This window comes from Odontesthes bonariensis, chromosome 17 (assembly GCF_027942865.1).
Source record: "Odontesthes bonariensis isolate fOdoBon6 chromosome 17, fOdoBon6.hap1, whole genome shotgun sequence".
Taxonomy (NCBI): Eukaryota; Metazoa; Chordata; class Actinopteri; order Atheriniformes; family Atherinopsidae; genus Odontesthes; species Odontesthes bonariensis.
In genome coordinates, this window is record NC_134522.1 from 13,643,396 (window position 1) to 13,658,434 (window position 15,039).

The window sequence follows — 15,039 nt, forward strand, 5'->3', positions numbered from 1 at the left end:
GGCACCTGGGACAGTAATCAGAGGTTTACATCAAAATCAATTAGCATCTGGTCAAGCTCTTTAAAAAGGGAATAATGGAGCCTGGTCCACAACAGATATGCACTAAAACGTTACAAAACTCTCCAGAAACAACAAAAACGTACCAGGCAGTACATTTCTGCCGCTGTCAAAAGATGCTCTTATTATGAAGTACAGTAAAAAAAAAAAAAAAAAAAAGGTTTGTTTCACTCTCACCGGAAGTCCGTTTTTCCTTGCGGTGCAGCTTCCACATAGAGGATCTATTGCGTTAACCACCGCTGCGGTGTGTTTTTGAAATGGGATTTGCTTTATTAGGCAGTTTAGCCTGCCAATCTCCGGTCTCTGATAAAGACCTCCGCTGACTGCATCATCATCATGATGGTCAACCTCTGCTGCCTTTGCTGCGGTGAACTCCCTGAACCCCGCCCCCCTCCGCCCGGTCCGCCGGGAGCACCGCGGGACTCCCGCTCCGCACAGCAGCAGCATCAGCAGCCTGCTGGTTCCGGCCCAGACGCTGTGGGGCTGCGGGGGGCTCAAAAAGGGGGAGCAAACCGAGGGAAATCTGCAGTAAAGCACGGTATTAAAGATTTATGAGCTTCTAATTTTCTTCGGACATGCGAAAAGTGCAGCATGCTCTCTTCGGATCAGGAGCACACGGAGGACACGGTGGCCAGTGGACCCCATGATGCTGAGGGAGAGGAGCAGGAGGAAGACTCACCTCCTCCTCCTGAGTGTGGTGTCCCGGAGGAAGTAGGTGTAGACATGGCATATATTTGTGATTTTTATTGTTTTAACCAAAACACACTTAATTATGAGAGATGTGGCAAAAATAAGTTGACAGTTTCACACATGGCAGCTGCATTTTGTGTAATTAGATAGTAATCAGTGTTTGGATTTTTGTGCTCTCAGCTCTCTGGAAATCATTTAACTACTCTGTGCCATCGCATTGCAGCTGCTTCCACCTGCTGTCAAACATCTTAACTGGCTGAAATGTAGTAAAAATGGTAGAAGATACCAATATGTACTTTCACAGAGAACGCATGCCTAATTGGTTGTTTTATTTTTGCAAAATCCTACTTTAGTGTCGATCAGCCCAAGTTTGCCTGCTTTTACTCTGTACTGTGTCTTTATTTAGTTATAGAGTGATCGCCGTGGTTGTCTGCGTTTGCAGTCAGCCCTGGAGAGAAAGAAAGATCATATCAGTTGTCATAAAGCAAGTTGTTCTCCTGGCACCGATCCAAACTGTGGTAGATGTCACCAAGGACCAGCAACTCTTTATCATGTTTTGGATGCGCCCCACTCTGTCTCTGTATTGGACATCTATTTTTTGACTCTCTCTCTGCCATCACATCTCTTAATATTCATCCTTCACACTTAACTGGCTCGTTTGGTGTCTTACCCAGTGACCACTCGCTGCCATCTCATTTTTATTGAGCTTGTAGCTTTTCTCCCTTTGCCTGCAAGGCATGTTATCCTGACGCACTGGATGAGTCCTTGTGCCCCCTCTCATACACATTGGATAAAGGATGCTCGATATTTTGTGAAATTGAAGAAAAGGAAACATTCTCTTCATGGCTCCAGTTTAAATTCTCCAAAATTTGGGTGCCCTTCTTAGAATATGTCGGGTCCCTTCGATTTGATACTGTCTCCATTGATTGATGGCCCCCCTTGTTCTGCACGGCATTGTCTTTTCTTGTATTCCTTGGGGTCGAGTCCTGTTCTCCTCATGCTGGTATCACATAGTCTCTTTGTTTTGTTTTTCTTTTGGGGTTTTTCTTTTTGTGTTTTTTGTCCTAGTTTTATTTATGTACATATTATTTTAATGATCATGTATTAGTTTGTTTTTTCATAAACACTTTTTATTTCCCCTCCTCTCCGTGGTGGTACTGTTGTAATCCCTTTGTCTTTTTTACATGACCTCTTATGCCATTGCCTATCTCATTTTGCACTTTTCTTTTATTCAATGTATTCAGTGATACATGTGGGGATTCATATACCGTATTAAATGTTTGTGTGTTAAATTCTATAAATAAATCGGGCAAAAAAACAACCAAGTTGTTCAGTGAATGACTACTTTTCAGTAGTCTACAGTTCTAATATAAGCAACCCGGGACATGGATGCACACCAGTGATATTTTATCTTTATAGATATTTACTCAGCAGGGTTATTTTGAACCTTCACCCAGCTGGCTATCTGGTAACTGTCAGCCAGATGTTTCACTTGAAGAAGGATTTAGAGACGAGAGGGGCATTAAGACTTTGAATTGCTGATTTGATCTTATCAAACTTAAGGGGAAAGAGATGTTACACTATTGATTATTTTTATTATAATCAGCAGTCACGAGGCCTGGACACTGTAAGGTCCCTGTTTCCTCTATAAATGACTGAGGTGGAAGTGGCAGTGTGCGATGTCCCTGCCTCTGTGTAGGGTTGTAATGGATGGCTGGTTGTCAGCATAAATCCTCTCACTTCATAAAACACCAGTGGTAGTCAACAACACGGGACGTCATGTGGAGCAACATCACAAGAGCCGGATAAAAATATTAGATTGTACCATGCGCAAATCCTGAGAAATTGCCTGCTCTAAAAAAGACTGCTCTAAATTAGTTACAATAAATGTTGTTGCAGTCTCAGATTTGTCTTGTCATGCATTAAGGCTCCAGCTTCTTTTACTGTTAGTGTTACTGATTAAATAGCCTGGAGCCAGTGCCTTTGCTGAATGAGACCATTTGACTGCTGGACAGTATTGCAAATGCGAGCACTTTGTGTTTCTGATAGTCTGCTCCGAGCTAACGACCCAGTACTCAGTTAAAGCTGAGAGATGCTTTAGTGTTGAAGCAGCTCTGGAAGAAGCATTCAGTCCCTTTACACAAGTGAGCACAGACAAGTGCTACTCTGCAGCAGAAAAAAGGTTGAGATTGTGCTAGATGATTTATTGAATGGCTGTTTGTTGTATTCATTTCTTTTTTTTTTTTTTTTTTTGCTATTTTAAGTGGCTATTGTGAGGTTGCAGAATGTTATTCAAACTATTGGCAGTTCAAGTCAAGTATAAGCAGCTTAATATGGAAGTGAAGTGGTACTTAAAAACTGTATTAAAGTGTTGGGTTACATTCAACCAAAGTGTTTATATGTGTGCACTTTGTGTGTCATGTTGGGATGGAACCAACACTTCCATTATTGATTCATTGTTTTATTTTTTTGTGGGGGACATAATAATTAATCAATTAAATAATTAGCAAAATGTCATGAAAATAATGACTGCCAAATAAGAAACCCTTTTGATTGCAAAAGACCTTCAAGAAGATTTTTCAGACTCTGGTGTGGTGGTGCTGCATTGTTCTGCTGTATAGCAACACCCATATAAATACGATCTTCCGTGGTTGTGTAAGTGTCATCCGAATAAAACCGTTCCTGCATTAGAAGTTTGCAACAACAAAAAAACTAAACAGCCCCAATGAATTTTGGGCTGAACAAGGGCTTGTTCTGCAGCTGGTGGCACTGAAAACACTTCACTTATAAGTGGGGAATAACAGATTTAATTAAATGCCAGCAAGTTGTGAAAGCAAACATCAGTCTGTGAAAAAAAGCTGAAAATAAGAAGAGGATGGCCTCTACAACATTATGACGATCCCAAACACATCTCCCATCGTGAGGCACTATCAGAAGGTTTTGCCAAGGTCCTGATAGTCCCCAACATGATTGAAAGCAGACCTAAAAATGGAGTGCATGCAATAAGGACTAAATACCTGACAGAAGTAAAAGGATTTTGATTAATAACTTAGAAAAGATCCATTGAAGAAGAACGGAGGCCCTAAATTTGTCACTTGTAATTTCCAGGAATGGATAGAAAACAGTAATGAAATGATCATCTTCAGCTTGATGCCTTTTGAAAATCGGCTATTATCCAAAGAAATTTTGATCAGAAGAGCCAAACGTTTGCATATCATTTTCTCTTCTGCATGTCATCCGAGAGCATTGACACTAGCTGAGTTTTTGCTACTCTTCTCAGTGTGTAGACTTGTGCTTTAACACCTAAATTTATTGACTCTTTACTCAATAAATTCACTATTATTTAAGAAAGTCTGTTACCCTTTGATATTTATGTGACAATCACAAGCAGGTATATTTACTATCACATAAAAAAATTGAAATTAATTTCTTCGATAGACGTGTGAAAACACATCGGTAATATTTTTCAGCTTGTTGATGCATAGCCTCACAGGGGCACCACGTGGTTTAATGGAATTCCACTGAGCTCTCATAGTGTGATTTACTTTGTGCTTAGGTATGGAAAAGCTCTGCAATTTATAGATTAGCTTCGTGCATTTACATTTCTGCTGCCAGCCATGGAATCCCTGGCATGTTTAAGGATCTCATTGCTTTAAGTGTCTTGTTCTCATCACTCTTGTTTGTCTTGGTTTTTCTCTGCAGCAGCATCCAGTCAAACAGTCCCTGGGTGATTGTGTCTGCAGGGAGTCCCACTGGCGCTGCCTGCTGCTCTCTGTGCTCATGTACAGCTGCCTGGCTGTGGTGGCCTGGTGTCAGCTGACCAGGGTCACCAAGATCAGCTTCAATTCTGCCCTCACCTCATCGTTTTCGGCCTCCTTCACCTCTTCCCTGCGGGGGGCTTCTGGGTTGGGCATTGGAGGGCACTCTATGATCTACCACGACAGCCCGTGCTCTGATGGCTACATCTACATCCCGCTGGCCTTCCTGCTCATGCTCTACGTGGTGTACATGGTGGAGTGCTGGCACTGCAGAGCCAGGAGCGAGCTGCAGTCCAAAGCAGACGTGGACAGCGTGTACGAGCGGGTGCTGCGGATGCAGCAGGCGCAGCCTTGCATATGGTGGAAGGCTATCAGTTACCATTTTGTTCAACGGACACGGCAAGTCACTCGATACCGCAATGGGGACGCCTTCACCACCGCACAGGTGTACCATGAGCGGGTCAACACCCATGTGGCTGAGGGCGAGTTTGATTACAGCCACTGTGGGATGAAAGATGTGTCACGTGAGCTCAAAGGCTTGGAGGGACACCCAGCAACTCGCTTACGCTTCACTAAGTGTTTCAGCTTCACAGAGGCTGGTCCTGAAAATGAATACCTCAACCAGAGAGCAAGATTCTTCTCTGAAATAGAAGGTTTGGACGATTACATGGAGGCTCGGGAAGGCATGCAGTTAAAGAATGTGGACTTCAGAGAAAACCTGGTAGTCTGTTTTGACCCAGACAGGATGCCTTGGTACACTTCCCAGGTTGCCTTCTGGCTGGCAGCTCTGCTCATGCTATCATGGCCTCTGAGAGTCCTCACTGAGTACCGTACTGCTTATGTGCATTACAGAATAGAGAAACTGTTTGGGTTGGAGTACATTCACAATAGCCCCTCTCCTCTGGACGAACACAGGCCTCTAGGGAATACTCCTGCGTGTGTTATTCCAAGAGTCAACACATTGGACAGCACTGACATGGAGTGGCATATACGCTGCAACCGTCAGCTGATTCCCAGCTACTCGGAGGCCATGCTGATAAACATGAACACAGGAACCTCGAACTCATTTCAAAACAGTTCATCCTCCAACTGCTTCCTGGTAGACAGCAGCAATGCGACTGCTCAGAGCTACGGAGCTCTTCAAAGCCAGGACGACTGCGAGCAGTGCAACGAGATGAACGGACAAGCAGCAGCAGGAGGCCGGAGGAGAACCGCCACCAGCTCCAGCTGCTCCTCCATCTTCTCCTGCAGTGGAGCCCTGCTCCACTCCCACCTCTCTTCGGACTCTTCTCGGTTCTCTCTCTGCCGCATGTACGGCTCCCTTCGCACCGTGGCTCCGTGGAGGAGTCGCAGCAGCAACCTGTCGGACCCCTGCTGCGTTGACGAGCAGTTCTGCCGGTCTGACTCCAGTCAGCTGGCACTCAGCGACAGCCCACCGACTTACAGAGATGCTCGTTTCTTCCCTGCTCTCATTGTGCATTGGTCTGAGGGCAGCGAGGATGGGAGGGAAGCAAGGCGATATTATATACGGAGAGGGTCATCATGTGCAGAGACAGCTTTTTAAATGAATCAGTTTCCCTGTAAATGTTTTTCAACAGACTTTCTGATAACTGACTACAAAGTCTCACAGTCTTGAACTGCATTTAGATATTTAGTTCCACCATGAAATCATTTGCAGGTGCGACAAGCTAACATCTACAATGGTACGCAAATATTTAGGTACTGGTCAAAATTTCAGTGAGCAGAACATTAACTTATCTTCAAGTGATTAAAAGTTAAACATCTTTCGATTATTGTTGTTTGTTACCATTTTTGAGTGGGGACAAAAGAAAGGAGCACAATGCAAAAGTGAGGCACCTCAAGAGATTTGAGCTCTGAGATAACTTTGATAACTGACTCCTCAAACCTTATCCCGACAGTCATGATCCTTGAACTCCTCTAAGTAGCTGCACAGCTCTAAGAAAAATGAAATAATAAGAGATAATTGATGCATCTCCTTTGCCTTTTTGTGGCCCTGTGATGGTTAAGCTCCAGCACTCCCAAACCCTAAATAGAAATAGACCCTAAAATTAAGAAATCGAATGAATGAAAATAAAGAAAATGAATGGATGGATGGATAATTCGTGCTCACTGTATTAACTATGTGGATAGGCCTCAAAAGACCAGTTCAACACAAAATGAAAAAATACAAAATGCCTTTAAAAGTACTGTAGTACTGTAGTGTACTGTGGATTTGGATGGATGGGTATGTATGTATAGATATGTACAGTATGTATGAAGTGAAGTAATCTTTAACTTTAAATGTTTTGCTCGCTCAGCAATTAATGGTGGTAGAAATTTTGACCAGGGACACCCAAACTTTTGCATGATGCTGTGTGTTTTCCAGATATGTTGTTTCCAGAGTGTAAAAACTTTACCAATTTTGTACAAGCAGAGCTTGTAGCTCACCTGTGCGTGATGTACCTGTATATGTGTGAGGAAAATGGCTCGCGTAGGAGGCAAATGTAAGAATAACACATGAAAAATGTAAAAAAGCTGCATGTTGTCACAAAAGCACATTATCTTATAGTGGATTAGCAGGCTGACATCAAAGAAATGCTGTTGTTTTTCAACTCTATTATCATTTCATTGAAACTTGTAAAAAAAAAAACCTGAATGACCAGGAGAAAACAATAAAGTTGATGCCTTTGAAGGTATTTTGAAAAAAAAATCAATACCATGATACAAATATTTATTAAGCATGTTATTTAAACTGGAGTGGTCCTTCATGAATAATGGAATAGGGAGAAATTATTTGGTATTGTTAATTTTACCTTAAATGTATCATCATTGTTGCTGGTTGTTGATATCTAAAACTTAAAAAAAATCCAACCTTTGAACTGCTCTCTTATCGCTCAACTTATGAACATGTTGACTACAACTCTTGATATGTTGTAGTTGTACAGTAAGTTACAGTATTTGCATTGAGCAGTAAACATTTAGAGTACTTTTCATATTTCATTTACTATTGAGATTTTATAACAATAATTACTTAATACAATGTGATATTTGTAAATCTATCCGGTAACAAACGCTTTAAAAATTGCATCTTTGGCTCAATAATCAGTAGTTTTTGTTTACTTTCTAAAGGCCACCAGATAGCACCACTGACATGTATCAGTCCCTCTAGTCTAGCACAATGTTTTGTTTTGGAGGGGTATTTAGGTGATTTAAATGTTTTATCTTCCGCTGTACCAATAATTTACATATGATCAAGAACTGGATTTATGGCGCCAATATCTATGGCCCCTAATTTCTGAGGCATTAATATTTTTTTTTTAAGTTTTGGCTTCTTTGTAGCAGCACCTATATGTTAAGTATATTTGATCAATTTCCTTTAAATAGATAGATAAGTATGAACATAAGTAAATGTAAACTAGGATTCTGGTTGACGAGCACGAGGCAGTAATTCTCTTTTAATATGCAATAGTCACTTTTTTCCTATTCCCGGAAAGGCATATTGATATTTTTGCATTAATCGACAACATCACAGTGCTTTTCACGAAGTTATCTGACGCCGCACGCGCGGTTCAGCCCGGCATTGTTGTCCATCTCGCGCCCAAGCTCACATAACGAGCGCCTTTTTGACGTCACTTCCCAAGCGCGCGGTGCTATGCTAACAGCAGCGAGCCAGCTGACAGCCGAAAACAGTCCGCGACCTTTACGGTCCGCCAAGTACCGTCAGCCAAACTGCAGCTGCCCTACGAGGGTCCGAGTGTTACCGTGGCAGAAAGGGCCTATTTTCTTTCAGCTCTGTTCAGATGCTGCTGTAGCTTTGTGAAGAAGGTTGCTCTGTTGTTGACATCCATGACGAGCACGGGTGTGTATCTGCTTCCTCCGTGCTGACTTGCTAGCCTAACTTTTTTTTTTCTTTTTTTTCCTCGCGGAAGTTTTGCCCTGGTATGCATGTAAAGCCTTTATTCACTCTGACGCGGCATTAAGCCGGACTGCAGTCACCAGCAACCGCTCACGATGAAGCTACAGTGTGATGTCGAGGTGGTAAATCGGATGCTCCCCACATTTGGGATGAAAAGTCGGGGGAAGGGAGCGAGAGCAGTGCTTTCCATCGGGAAACACTTGGACAAGACCAATCAACGCAGCAGTATTTACATGATGATCTGCACAGCCAAAGACAGGGCAGGATCCAAGTATAAGGTGTGTGTGCTGTTTGTTTCTGGCGTAGTACTGCATGTACTATTTGTTAAAGCTAGAGCTCCATTAGTCATTAATCTAGGTTCGCGTAGCCCTTTATATGTTGGTACCCAAATCACATTTTAAAGGATTTTGTAGTTTTTAAAAACATTTTTTTTTAATGTCAAAATCACTATCAGGCTATTTTAGTGCTTCAACAATGCCTTAAGGCTTTGAAAAGGCACAGTGTACTTACTATATGTGTAACTACTGTCATATTCATCATGTATTTAGTCAATTCAGGCGACAAACCTGTGAGCCAGTATAATTTTAAACCTACTGTTTAAAATTTAGACATCATTTTTAAAAGAATCAACCGCATTATTGTCATTTTAGTTGTTACAAGTTCATTCAATTTACCAGCTAAAGTTCTGTTTTCCACTGAAGTTTAATGAGGCATACTTTTGTAAACAGTTACGGACTTAAGTGGTGTTTATAATCCTGTATTACAGATTTGTGGTCTCAAATGTTGCCCCCAAACCTTGTGCTTCTAATGAATAAAAGTTCTTTAAGTCTGCTTGTTGACAAAAAGTGGAGGTGCTTTCTCTTTGCCTGTCCTGACTTGCACAAGGAACGGATCCCTCATGGTTGAATGGTGATGCATACCCGCCCCTCCTACGGTTGTGAAATGTGTTTTTCCACAGCTGATGTTTGTCAATTTCTCTTGCAGCTGAAAGACAACATCGAGAAGTTCTTCACTTGGTTCGTGGAGGACGGCAAGGCAACTGTGAGGTTAAAGGAACCTGCTGTTGACATTTGTTTGAGCAAGGTATGACATCTTGCATGGTGTAATCACAGTCTGAGGAAGAGGGTGTTTATATGTGAGAGTCAGGCTGTTCACTCGTTCCTTTGTCCACCTCGTGGACCTAAAGTTATTACCAGGACAGAGAGCTGAACAACCTGAGAGCATTTAACACTATTCTTCAGGTCTGATTGATAGAATTGTACGGCTCTCCCAAAGTGTTCAACATTTCTCACCTCGTGTACCATCCCACTCACATTTGTGTTCCCAGAGGCAGAGAGTCCACCCGGTTCATTGAAAAGAACTGTGTCAAGATATTTTAGGCCAGTAAATCCAGGTTAGATATTTCAAGGAATCTGGTTAAAGACAGCCAACCATCTGAGACGATAAAGTCCATCTCTAGGTGTTACCTGGTGAATCTGCTTGCATGCCTGTAACTTGATTTAATTATTTGTAGGCTGATGCAAATAGCTTGAAGAACTTCCTCTCAGCAGCTCGTCTGGCAGACAGAGGAAGTGACACGAGCAGCCTTCCCCTGTCTACACTCACTCCTGTTCGCGCCAGAGACGTAGAGCAACCAAAGAAGAAGCTCACCATCACGTCCAAGAAGGATTACCCCCTCACCTCCAACTTTCCCTACTCCCTGGAGCAGCTGCAGGTCTCCTACTGCAAACTGTCACGGGTGGACATGCGCATGCTGTCCCTCAAAGGTAGAGTGAGTTGAGTGGGTTGTTGGGGACGTGCTAAAGGGGGATATTAAGGCCTTGGAAAGCTTGAACACACAAAATAGAAAAATACACGTTGGCATGTATTCTTAGGCTACGGCTACACGAAAACGAAACAAGGTTTTTTTTGAAAACGGGTACGAAAATTATTGCGACCACACAGGAAAGCTTCTGTGTCCGCATGGAAACGCGACGCTTGCTGAAAACGACGCAGTACACACGAAACACCTCTATGTGCGCTGTAAGCCACCCCCACCGGTTACACCAGAACAATAGAAGAAGCAATGCGCATGCGTGTACGCTCCTACTTCTACCAGCGCGAAGCTCACGTTGTTCCTTCAACAACGCCGCTGTAGTTAGCAGTGTCTGCAGCAGTGCTGCTATCAATGTTGTGGGGTCCATGATGATCGCTGTCTGTCCTTGTTGTGTTGTCTTCTTCTTCCGGATTTTGAATGGAAGCCGCTTTTTGTTCTGGTCACTGACGTATGTGTATACGTCACTGGCGTTAGCCATGTGGCTGTGACGCAGATATAAACGAATCTGTTTTGGCTGTAACAATGGAAACGAAACGACGCCGTTCTCAGATCTTCCCACTCTGGAACCCGTTCTCCAAAACTATCGTTTTGGGGTAGTGGGAACGCCGGCTCCGTGTGGCCGCAACAGCCAAACGATAAGCAAAAATATCATTTACAGTGAAAAACGTTTTCGTGTAGCCGTAGCCTTAAGCTGTAGAATATTACCGAAAGACTGCCGTAAATAGCCACATTTTCCTTTGTTTGTTTTTTTCCTAGCTCTACGCAAGCTCGACCTCAGCAACAACCACATCAAGAAACTCCCCGCCACTATCGGCGACCTCAGCTGCCTCTCTGAACTCATCCTCCACAACAACCACCTGGAAGCCTTCAGCCAAGCCCTCTGCCTGTCCACCCTGCAGCGGACCCTCCAGGTCCTGGACATCAGCCAGAACCGCCTGCAGTCCCTGCCCGCCCAGTTCTGCCAGCTCAGAGAACTAGTGAACCTCAAACTGGACGACAACGAGCTCGTCTGTCTGCCCTTCCACATTGGCCGGCTCTCGAAGCTGAGGTTCTTGTCTGCTGCCCACAACCAGCTCGCTGTTCTGCCCGGCGACTTCCGAAAGCTGAGTCTCGAGAACCTGGACTTGTTTGGAAATCCGTTTATCCAGCCCAATCCTCTGGACCACAGAATGCAACTTACATTCCCCCTTCCACTCCAGGAGATTGCCTTCAGAGCTGTAGCTAATCTCAGGTTAGATGTGACGCCCCCCCCCGTCACAGTTAAACCCGCCGTTCCTAAGTTCTCACCGCTAACAAACTTTCCCTCTTTGATTCTCCCTCCAGGATTCCATACGGACCTCACCTCATCCCTGCCCACTTGTGTCGGGACCTGGAAGTAGGCAAGACCTGCGACTGTGGCCGAGTCTGCATCAACTTCTACATCAAGACGGCAGTGAGCATGAACCTGCACCAAGTCTCTCACACCGTGGTGCTGGTGGACGACATGGGGGGCACAGACGCACCTGTGCAACAGCACTTCTGCTCCCTCACCTGCTACTCTGAGTTTTTAGACAACTCCCTACAGAGAGGAATCAGATGAGGGGGGGAACGGACATGAATACACCCCACCGTGGACGATGCAATAGTTGTTTTGTTACAAACACCTAAGACGAGGGGAAGCAGAGGCGCTTAGTTGGTTTTAAAATGGCTTCAAGCTGCTTGTTTTACACTTAAATCCAGCCAGTGTCTGTTCTATTTGTACCATTGTGGCACCGACGATTAGTCATGACAAAAACTCCTGCAGGTCTCACACAGTGTCTCGTCTTTTTCTGCTCTTGCTGCCTTTTAGAGGAGACCCTTATGACCCACTTCTATAAGGCAGGGGAACACAGAACTGAGAAGAATTTCCTGAACACAGTGCCTCAGAGTTCATTAACAGTGGCTAAAAGACAGTCGGTCATTACTGTGTTAATGACCCGGATTTTTTTTAATATATATATAAATGCATAAAAGAAAATAAAGTATTCTTTGTCTTTTGTAGTTTATTATGATATATTTCAATCCTTTTTTTCCACGTCTCTCAACAGTCCATCAGTCCAGCTCATACATCAGCTTGTTTTGGAAGATGAACCCAGCAGCTGTGGAATGATCTCTGATAACCGTCTCGTTTCCATCTGTATCGATCTCTCTCAGTAATGCAGGCGCTGGCTCGTCGTGCTCTGAAATTTGAAAGATTTGCTCTGCCGGCAGGTCATCCTCGTCCGTATCCTCCCTCTGCTTTACAGATTCAGCAGAACGAGGCGTGAGCTGTCTGTCTGAATCTCCACCTGATGTTTTTGTGTCGCCCGACTTCACTACCTCGTCAGAAATGCAGACATCAGCTCCATCGCCGCTCTGACTCAAGGTTGTGGATGCTGCGAAAGACGTCTGGGATTCCTCCCTGAATGTGGGATTCTGAAGCGCAGCATCTGTTCCCACCTGAAACAGAAAAAAGAAAGATAAATCGGTTTGGGTTGGTTGCCTTGACGTGCACCCACAGCACGATGGGCAGGATTTCTCACCTGCTCAATTCCTCGTCCGGTTTTTGTCTTTGCCGTCTCCTCTTGGATATCTGGAGACTTCGTTTTGGGTGTTGACTCTACAGCAGAGGTCAGGCTTTCGTCTTCGTCCCCTGCTTTATGACTGGAGAGTCTGTCGTAGATTAAAATGTGTTTATCTGCAACGGTGGTTTCTTCCCCAGCAGAAGTTCCTGTTTTCAGGACAGAAGGTTCACCAGATTCCAGTTTCTCTGCTGCTCTGTCGTAACGGTCTTCCTGTAGTTCGTTGTGGTGACTTATCTCGTCGCTTTTACTTTGCTCGTCCCACATGGTCAACTGTAAAACCTCCTTTTGCGCCTCCTCCCGCTCTTGTGATTCTTCCTTTTCCTGCTCTTCACGTTGAGGAGTCCTGTGGTTTCTTTGTTTTGCTGCTTGACTTTCCTCCTCCTCACTTTCTTGTCTTTTTCTCTCCAGCTGCTCCTTCTCTTTCTCCACTTCTTCCCCACCTTTTAGACTCTGCTCTTCTCCTTTCTCCTGATCCCTTTCTCCCTCCTCTTCCTCGCAGTTCTCTCCCCTTGTCTCCTGTTCTGCCGTGTGTCTTCCCTCTATTCTTTCCTCCAGCCTCTCACTGTCCCTCTGAAAGTCACCGACTGGTGTAGCAGGTCCAACAAAAATGTCAAAAGCTTCATGAGGAGGACGAACAGGGAGTGTGACGGTCAACTGTCCTTTCTGTTTGTTGAACTTGGCCTCCCCTTCGTCTTCGTTCACAGGGTAGGCTAACGGCAGCTCCAGTCTGTAGGCTGGGTTCTCAGACTCCAGCAGCAGACTTTTCTCGTTTACTTCTAAGTTGGTGTTTGTGACTGACTTCAGGAGTGGCATGTCGATGGTAACCACAATCTCTTTAGGCCTGGGGCTTTGGGCAGAGTCTCTCGAACACCTGAAGTCCTGTAAATCAATGAAAGATCGATATTTTACCGCGTAGTTGGGCTTGGTTGGCTCTTTGGTTTTCCGCGGTTGAGTCCGAGGGCTTTCCAGTTCAACATCACTGTTGTTTTTCGTCTCTGCAGGCTTGGTCTGCAGCCGTTTTTCATCCGGGTATGGGAAGGCAAGGGGGTCGGGCTGCTCGGGGGCCTCCTTGGCCTCGCATCCAGGTATGGGTTTTCGGATTACAGAAGGCTGCGGGGTGCCTTTATATTTTGTTCTCATCTCTCTCACATTGTTTTTGTCCAGTGTCACTTTAAAGGCTCTCTGGATCCCTTGAATGGCTGTATCATCCACCATATCCATAAATCTCTTGTTTTTGCTTGCTATATAGAGTGTTTCAGGGTGATAAATGACATCATAAATCATGAATTTTTTACCTTTAGGGTCTGTATCTTGCCTCCCTGGGAACAAAGTGTGAGGCAGGGACCAACTCTGGCCTCTGCGGCCATCCTCCCCCACAGCACACTTAGATTCAGGCCTCCCAACTTTGTCATTGGAACAGATGTTGACGAAGCATTTCTGTTTGCCACCCACGCTCGTTTTGATGACCCTAAATGGTGTCGGGTGGATGAACTCGATGCGGTTTCCTCTCTCCTGCTCTAAAAGTTTGATCTCTTCCTCATATTTTTTTCTGTTCTCAGGGTCTGATATTTCTTGGGCGTAGTCGTGCAGCATTTCCCTGAATTTGTCGTCTTTGAAAGCTCTGGCAAATTTGTCGATTTCATCCGCTGTCAAGTTAAGGTCCTTCATCTCATCTCCGAGCTCCATGCTGACGGTCTTGAGGAGGCGTACGGGTTGGACTCACTTTTGTGATCGAAACTCTCAAAAAAACTATTTCAGTTTTATCTAGAAGAGTGAAAACGCGGTATTTACTTCTTCTTAGGTCAATTGATACGCGTTTTACTTCGTGTTGCAAGGCGAGTGACTCCAAATGGAAGGCACCTGAAGTCCAGCAGTTTTGTTAATGTAACCATAGCAACAGGGCTGTTGGTGCAACAAGGAAATGGCCCCCCACCTCCACCCCAAGACAAAAGAATACGGCTTTAAATGTATGCTTTAGTCCAACATATCGTCCAAGTCTAGGTCTCAAAATGATGGATGGATGGATAGATATATCGATGAATTTATTGACAGAAAAAAATTGTGGATCTCTCCACATGTTAAGCTTGAATGATTGTGTGTTTCACAGAGAAATCACGTTTCGAAGCGTTATTTGTTTTATCTCAATCAGGTCAACTAATCATTTCATCTTAAGTTATATGATTTACCGAACAGTTTAACGATTAATGAAACATTTATTAG

At 44.2% G+C, this 15,039-nt stretch overlaps 3 protein-coding genes across 3 annotated transcripts; 2 read left to right on the plus strand and 1 right to left on the minus strand.

Annotated features, from left to right (window-relative positions):
- The first annotated feature begins 268 nt into the window (after positions 1-268).
- Positions 269-7,166, plus strand: LOC142366037 (transmembrane protein 151B). The gene is made up of 2 exons (XM_075447807.1): positions 269-768; positions 4,450-7,166. Exons 1-2 carry the CDS (start codon positions 649-651, stop codon positions 6,067-6,069), a joined length of 1,740 nt encoding a protein of 579 aa, XP_075303922.1. The 5' UTR covers positions 269-648; the 3' UTR covers positions 6,070-7,166.
- Positions 7,167-8,149: 983 nt separating this feature from the next.
- On the plus strand, positions 8,150-12,256 carry lrr1 (leucine rich repeat protein 1). Its single transcript, XM_075447566.1, has 5 exons — positions 8,150-8,699; positions 9,406-9,504; positions 9,935-10,187; positions 10,994-11,468; positions 11,561-12,256. The coding sequence occupies exons 1-5, from the start codon at positions 8,517-8,519 to the stop codon at positions 11,814-11,816; spliced, it is 1,266 nt and encodes a 421-aa protein (XP_075303681.1). The 5' UTR covers positions 8,150-8,516; the 3' UTR covers positions 11,817-12,256.
- Positions 12,257-12,292: 36 nt separating this feature from the next.
- On the minus strand, positions 12,293-14,653 carry dnaaf2 (dynein axonemal assembly factor 2). The gene is made up of 2 exons (XM_075447959.1): positions 12,778-14,653; positions 12,293-12,694 (listed from the first exon to the last, which is right to left on the minus strand). Exons 1-2 carry the CDS (start codon positions 14,503-14,505, stop codon positions 12,308-12,310), a joined length of 2,115 nt encoding a protein of 704 aa, XP_075304074.1. The 5' UTR covers positions 14,506-14,653; the 3' UTR covers positions 12,293-12,307.
- Between the last annotated feature and the right edge of the window lie 386 nt (positions 14,654-15,039).